The following is a 7,814-nucleotide window of genomic DNA, read 5'->3' as shown; positions in this document are numbered from 1 at the left end:
TCTCCGTGGACGTCTCAAAGGAGATGGACTCCGATGATGCCATCTACCTCGAGGAGGGGAAGAAGAGGATGATCTTCCCTCCTTGTTGGAGTTGGTGTTGTCCGCACGGCCTCTTCCTTGGGGCTCTATGTCATGAGTTTCTGCTTGGCTGCTTTCCAGCACTTGAAGCTGTTGAGCAATGTTTGCCAAGAGAGCACTCAACTCATGTAGGTTAGGAGGAGGGTCAGGTCCATTGGCTGCCATGATGACAAGATGACTCAATGAAGGAGAGACTCAACAAGAGAAAGCACAGAGTACAAGACCACTACCTAAGCTCTCATACCAATGTAAACTACTCGGTGCTTTCTATCAATTCAGACAACGGATTTTACAGAGGCGTTTGAATGAGATGATTGCGAGTTGCCAAACACATATACTTGAACTTAAGAGTTTGCAATTAAGCTGGAATTAAGACTTATACAGCTTAAACATAAAGTCACATCATTGGAAAATGCAATATGATTGAGGGGCCAAGACGGGTCCCCCCCCTTATCCAGGCTCACTTTATTCTTGAAAATGGAGATACAAGACCAAGGTGCAATGCACCTTCCAAACTGATGAACTCAGTGAAAACCTAGGACCTAGATACAAGACTCAAGAGCATATGTACAAGGTACACAACAAAAAGGAGGACTCCAAGCTCAGGTTTCAACTCTTGGCTTGCCCAATCCACAAGGAAGAAGCCTGCAACAATCACCACTTACATCCAACGTTAGAGACAAGCACTAGTTTCTAGAAAGATAGTAGAAACAACATGAAATAGTGCTGTAAATGAAATAAACTTGACAATACAGGCTCCCTTCGTGACTTGACCCTTTTGTAGATGAAGTCCTTGATGCCTCTGAAGCTACCTTGGGTGAGGAGAGTGTGGAAATGGGGCTAGAATGAGAACAGCTTAGAAAAATAGCCTATAAGCTAGAGAGAGAAAGCTTTTATGGAGTGATAGCTGTAGAGAGAGAGTGCCAATGCTGATCCCAAGGGAAGGAATGTAAGAGAGGAGTTGCTGCTGTTCCAGAGGTGCAGAGAAAGGCAGATTTTTGCAAGGGGAAGGGGCTGGAACAGTAGAGAGAGAAATTTTGCAGTAGAGAGAGAAAGATTGCAGCAAGAGAGAGAACGGGGCTGTGGCTGCTCCAGGCTAGGAGAAGAAGAGAGGATGCTGTTGCTGTTCCAGAAGAGCTGGGAGGGGGCAGATTTCTGGAGAGAAAGGGCTGGAACTGTAGAGAGATAATGTGCTCCTGTAGAGAGAGAAAGTGATGTTGAGGTGAGAGAATGGCCTAGGGAGAAGCTGGCTGCACCCAAGGAGCTGGAGAGGTTCTGCGCATCAACCAAAAGGAGAGAGAAGAAAAGTGACGAATTTTTCATGTAGAGAATGAAGGGGAGAGGCCTTCTTTTATAGGCTCAGCCCCCCCCCCAGGCCTAGAGTGGAAGGTGGACACTTGTCCTAGATTTTTGGTGGGCTGCAGTCCCAAAGACGACAGCCCACAACCTGCCCCAAATCTACCAGATTTGGAGCCAAACACTTGGCCTGCATGCCCTGCCACTTGCCATGCATGCTGCCACATGTGTGGGACAGGTGGACTGACCTGCCAGCTCAGATTCCATGTGGCAATCTGCCACGTGTCACTCCCAAAAACCCTAAAATTTCAAAGTTGTCAGAATTCAATTCTGATCGCACCTACGGGTTCCTAACAGCTTGGACTATCTATTGACATACTCTAAGGTCATAATTGAACCATACTGAGCTCATTTGTTTGTCGTCTTATCTTGTATCTCCATTACTCTTGGCATGCTGCCAGGCCCACACCCAAAGCTCAGGGAATATTCTCTTGAATGGTTCCTAGGTCAGTATGCAATCTGTGCATTTGATTGGTCCCATGTTTGGATACTCAGGTGGGGTGTGGTTTCCAAATGTCCTTCTCAAAGAGAGGCCATCACTCTTGTGGGTCACTAATGCCCATAACCCCAAGTAAGGGGGTCCACCCTCAAATGCTAGACCTAGTCCCCATTGTCCGTAACTGAACAAGTAGGAAAACATTTCATTTCTTAATAAGCATACTATTGAAAAACAAAAAAGAAATAGTACCAAGCAAGTGGATACGTGTTGAAGCAGGATGACACTGTCCATGCGGCTCCAGCCGAGTCTCTCATAATATTCACGGAGGGTGTACATTCTAACAAGCCAGTTTACAACAATGTTTATATGTAAAGCCGCAACCAAGGCAGAATTTCGAAGCCAGGATCGTACCCGCGAGGTGAACAAAATCTTGACAGCCTTGTCGAAGAAACGGGAGCATGGGAGGGGTTAATTGTTGCATAGGGAGACAATGCAAAGTTCCGAGTGTGACTTTTTGAAATCAAGCTCGAGCTCTTAGATCGACGAAAACAGGCAAACAATTACAAGGCTGGAGCATTCAGACACGATTAGATCAGCGAGTCTCATGATGGTTAAGTGGGTGGCAGAATGTAAGCGGAAGCACGTTGTTGAAGAAATGTGAGTGCTTGGCAATTATCATGGCTATGGCGATCATCAGGCCTGCACATGCTGTGCTACGCAGAAGAAAAATCCATGATCTTCTACGAGGGGCGGGAGGCTGTCCAGGCTCCCTGTTTTCGGTTGGCGTCGATGTTGTTTGTTCCACTGCTTGGCTGTCGATCTCATCTCTTCGATTTGGCCCTCTGGTTCATACACCAAACAACATTCATCAGACAGGCAGCGCCTTGCTTCCGCGGCCCATGTCCTGTTTGCTGCATCTTCCGTTGCTGCTTCTTCACCGCTTTCCTTTGGTGCGGAATTGTGGGTATTCTCCTTATAGTTTTGTTTTTCCACTGTATCTGTTTCCCTGATCTCGGTCCCCTGTACGTGATCCCCTTGCACGCAGGCTGACGATACCTCTGGAACGTTGTGCTTCGTGAGTTCCTCTGCGTTGTCCACCGCTATAGGATTGTCTCTCACGCTCCATTCTCCACTAGAGGTTTCCATCTCTGTATCGGTAGTTTCTGCAGTTCCTTGACGTTCATTGCTTTCATCGTTGATGGAACTCGGGAAAACATGAGGCTGAGAATTCCATCTTTATATCGGTGGGTTCTGCAGTCATTGCTGAGTTCTTCGTTGGTGGAACTTGGAAAATCTGAGATTGAGAATGCCTTCTCTGTATCGGTGGGTTCTGCAGTTCTTTGACGTCCACTGCTTTCTTCGTTAGTGGAACTGGGGAAACCTGAGGCCGAGAATTCGGGTGGCACGCCCTTCGTGAGAAGCACCTTGGAAGCAAACAATGGGTCGCGGGAGGATTGGAAGCAAAAGATGACAGTTCGAAATCCAAAAACTAAGACCAAAATTAGCTTTTAAAAATCCATAAGATTCACACCCTTAGATCTTCATGAAGATGAACGTCTACAGTTGCAACACGTGGCTTCATGAGGGCACAGAAAGCTCAAACATCCCTCTAGGCTGCCTACCGTAAAAATGTTGGGTTTGGTATCATGCTCATCTGAGAAGTCACTGATTTTACAAGAAAGTAGAGCCATTAGAGGCATGGTGACTTATCACCACCAAGAAGTGTTGAATATGGTAAAGCACACTTGAGAGCAAGGTGATACCCTCTCATAATCAGTCACAAGTCCTTCAAAAGGTGCAGCCACTCCACCCCGATTGGCTTGAACAGTTTCATACTAACAAGATCACACTGAAATAGTTTCGGGTGGTGCAGTGGCTTTGTACAAAGCTTTGCTTAGCATCGTCAATCTTTTGCACCCCATATCACACACATCATCAGTATATTCAGTTTTGAAGGCTTTTGGACATTTCTCGGTCCGGGTCAGCGAAATCCACACCCATCAATTTGTATCCCAATATGGGATAGTGCACCCATTTCTGATTTGTGGGTGTTGTACATCTTTTTATTGAGTTGATATAAACCCTCATTTTCCCCAATTTTTCAAGTTTTGAATGCTTTCATGCAACCTCCCTTAGATACACTCTTGAGTGTAGCAGGGAATGACTTCTGCATGCTCTATTGGATAAGTTAGGGTTGCATATAGCCATTGTTCACTTAGCAGAGTGCAGCAGCTGGACTTGCATGCTAAGAGTCCACAGTCAACATGACTAGCATCAAGAGTGGCTCCGCTCGAACAAGGGAGCTATCTGTGAACTCTAATTGTGAGGGGCCCTGTCTGGGAGCATCTAGAAACTTCGGCACTTCATAGATGAGGTGAGGTTTGTATCCACAGAGAATTGGCTGCCTCTGAGCTTTAAATAACCATACTTTGCGGAACTGCCACATGGCAGAAGACTTGCTCTTTCGCACATCCAAGATGCACTTTATCAGGAGCCACTAGTTCTAGAACCAGGCAACCCATCAGCATCAGCGTACATATAAAACTCACGCAACAGTTGAAACTTCTCTGACACACTATATTTTTAACCTCATGAAACTGCAGCACTAACTCCACAACAAGGTGCCTCTCCTTCATTCTTTATCCACATACTTAATCTCTTGAGTTTTAAATACAAGTCATTATTTTGTTTGTGGCTCCTGTCTCCCACTATAAAATCGTGCACATAACTGCCAATCTCAATAAAGGCTTTTCCTGGCTTCTTCCACACATCTGCACTTCTCTTGATCTCTTCTATTCTGTCAGCGTACTCCTGCATTCCAGCATTACCATAAATGTCTTCCATGAGAGCAAACACAGCAGCATTACTGCAATCCATGGCAATCACCCGTTCAAAACACCGTCTTCCAACCTCCAAGTTGGCATCTGTTCTGCAATGACCAAGCAAAGATATCCATCCAATAACATTGGGGTGGAAAGGCATACTGATGAGTAGATCCTCTGCCTTGTTCAGATGCTTCGTTCTCCCAAAAAGGTCTACCACACAATTATAATGCTCAACTGATGGAGCAATGCTATGCTCTTCTGCCATTGAGCGGAAATGGTGGCACCCTTCTTCAACAAGCCCAACATGACTGCACGCAGAGAGAAGGCAGATGAAAGTGACATTGTTAGGCTTCAAGCCCTGTCTTTGCATTCCTTCAAAATATTGCAAGGCTAACTTATAACTATTGTGATGGGCAAATCCAGCAATCATTATACCCCATGTCACTTCATCTCGCATTTGCAATTTATTAAACACGCTACAAGCATCCTCAAGACTCCCACATTTGACATACATGTCAACAAGACTGTTGCCTACAACTAAATCTGGTTCAAAACTAATTTCAATAAAGTACGCATGAATAAGCTTGCCCTGATCTAGGGCTGCTCCATCAGCACATGCCTTCAGAGTGCAAACAAGTGCACCCTGGTTAGGCTTCACATTTATTTGCTGGCTTTGTTCAAAAAGTGAAAGAGCCTCCTTGGCATGTCCATGTTCGACAAAGCCTGCAATCATTGCACTCCATGTCACTGCATCCCTGTGTTCGATTTGGTCGAAGGCCCTGATTGCTTCATCAAGGCTCCCACACTTGGCATACATGTCAATGAGTGCATTCCCAACAGACAAATCCGATTCAAATTTGCTTTCATTGATGTAGCAATGAATTAGCCTGCCCTGATCCAGGTCCATTATGCTCGAACATGCTTTAAGGAGGCAAACAAATGTGACGTTATCTGGCTCCATGTCATCCCATAGCATAAGTTGGAAAAGCCAGAAAGCCTCCGTGTAATGAAAATATTGAGCATATCCTGCTATCAATGCATTCCACGTCACTGTATCTCGCTGTCGCAAGTTGTCAAATGTCCATTGTGCCTCTTTCAGGCTCCCACACTTGGCATACATGTCAATCAGGGTATTAGCAATATATACTTCTGACTCAAGCACATTCTCAATTACATGACCGTGGATCAACTTGCCTTGTTGTAGGGCTTTTACGCTAGAACATGCTTTTAGAATACAAACATATATGGCCTGATTAGGCTCAATGCCTGCCTGTTGCATCTGTCCAAAAATCCTGATAGCCTCCTGATTATGAGCATTTTGAACACATCCTGCAATCAATGTACTCCATGTTACCGTGTCTTGGCTCATGGATATAGTAAACACTTTATAGGCTTCGACAAGGCTCCCACACTTGGAATACATATCAATCAGGGCACTACCAACAAATGCATTTGGCTCAAAACCAAATTCAATGACCTGAGCATGAATTTGCTTGCCCTGAGCTAAGGCTGCTCTGCTGGAACATGCTTTCAGGGTGGACACAAAGGTGGCCTGGTTTGGTATCATTCCTTCTTGTTGCATTTGCTCAAAAAGTTGAACAGCCTCCTGACCATCCCCATCCTGGGCATATCCTGCAACCATTGTGTTCCATATCACCAGGTTCCGTTCTGGCAGTCTGTCAAACAACCTCCAAGCATCTCCCAGGCTCCCACATTTGGCATACAGGTCAATAAGAGAGCTACTAATAAATATATCCAACTCCAACCCGAGTTTAGAGATGCAAATATGAGTCAGCTTGCCCTGATCTAAGGCTGATATGCTAACATATATTTTTAAAATGCAAAGAAATGTGACCTTGTCTGGTTTGACACCGTCCTGTTCCATTCTCTGCAAAAAATGCAGGGCTGCCTCCCAATGCCCAAGCTGGGTATAACCTGCAACCATTGCATTCCAGGTCACCACATCTCGCTTTGGCATTGTGTTGAATACTCTGCATGCATCCTTGAGGCTGCCACATTTGGCATACATGTCAATAAGTGTATTTGCAACGTATATATTCACCTCAAAGCCTTTTTCAACAACATGGCCATGAACCTGCCTTCCAAACACAAGAGTTCTTGCAATGGTGCATGCTTTAAGGACTGCAACAAAAATATGCCCATCTGGTTCTATGCTAGTTTTCTGCATTTCATAATACATTCCAATAGCTTGCTTGTGTTGTCCAAGCTTCGTATGTGCCAAAATAATACTACTCCATGATAATGCATTTGCTTTGTGAAGACTGGTAACTGCCTGCATTGTTAACACCCGAATTGCACAAGGAGAAGCAAGCATCTCAGCAGAAAGAGAGACTAAAGGAGGCTAGCGGCCCAAATTGTGGACATATTTGAATGCTCCATAGAAACACTATTATCTGAACATTTCACAAATATCTGCATAATTTAAGACGACAAATAATTGTGTAGCAGCTATATTGTGCTAAAACTATCCCAGCAAACTCTGACAATAGTAGCCATTAGGCATCCTGAGATTTGCAGAAGTAATTATTCATCTAGTGCTATCCAACCACTCACCACTAAAAGGAGAAAATCTTCCACGGCTCCTCACCTAGCATGAGTCCTTTGACAACAAGCTTGCAAAGCAAAAACGTGCACGGAGTGCCAGTGAAAGAATCAGTCTCCCTTTGCAAGAGCCCGTCCTACACTGAGTGTCTGTGAAAGAATCATAATCTCCCAATTCACTCTAGCTGTAGCAGCAAGCTTGCAAAGCAAGATCTTGCATTGAGTGTTTGAATGGTTAGCCCTCCCTAGTGGGTTAGAAAAATCAAAGACTCTCAAGGCAATCTAAAACTAGCATGTGCAGACCCATCTAAAAAACGTACCTCCTCTTAAGCTTTGCGATGCAGTTCCTATAGTGATACCAACAAGAGCGAACGAACAATACAAAGGCCAACAAGACTTGGTTGACAATTGACACTCTAAAGGCAAGAAGATCTAGCCTAGCTGAACTCCAAAAGAGGAGCTTTTTCCTTATACTCTCCACAACACAAGAGCAAATTGTTCTGCCTTTGGCTTCATATGTCGAAGCGATCCTTGCTACCATTGCCCTTCCTTGC

General features: G+C 44.8%; 1 protein-coding gene across 1 annotated transcript; it reads right to left on the bottom strand.

Moving 5' to 3' along the window:
* Nucleotides 1–3,050: 3,050 nt before the first annotated feature.
* On the bottom strand, nucleotides 3,051–7,290 carry LOC147900268 (pentatricopeptide repeat-containing protein At3g53360, mitochondrial-like). Its single transcript, XM_087377200.1, has 2 exons — nucleotides 3,346–7,290; nucleotides 3,051–3,203 (listed from the first exon to the last, which is right to left on the bottom strand). The coding sequence occupies exon 1, from the start codon at nucleotides 7,031–7,033 to the stop codon at nucleotides 4,463–4,465; it is 2,571 nt and encodes an 856-aa protein (XP_087233326.1). The 5' UTR covers nucleotides 7,034–7,290; the 3' UTR covers nucleotides 3,051–3,203; nucleotides 3,346–4,462.
* Nucleotides 7,291–7,814: the final 524 nt, after the last annotated feature.

Source organism: Dipteris shenzhenensis, chromosome 7 (genome assembly GCF_047967505.1).
Source record: "Dipteris shenzhenensis isolate YYH24624 ecotype China chromosome 7, Dip_SZ_1.0, whole genome shotgun sequence".
NCBI classification, from domain to species: Eukaryota; Viridiplantae; Streptophyta; class Polypodiopsida; order Gleicheniales; family Dipteridaceae; genus Dipteris; species Dipteris shenzhenensis.
Note: the sequence above shows the minus strand (reverse complement) of the source record. Positions and strands in the feature narration are given on the sequence as shown.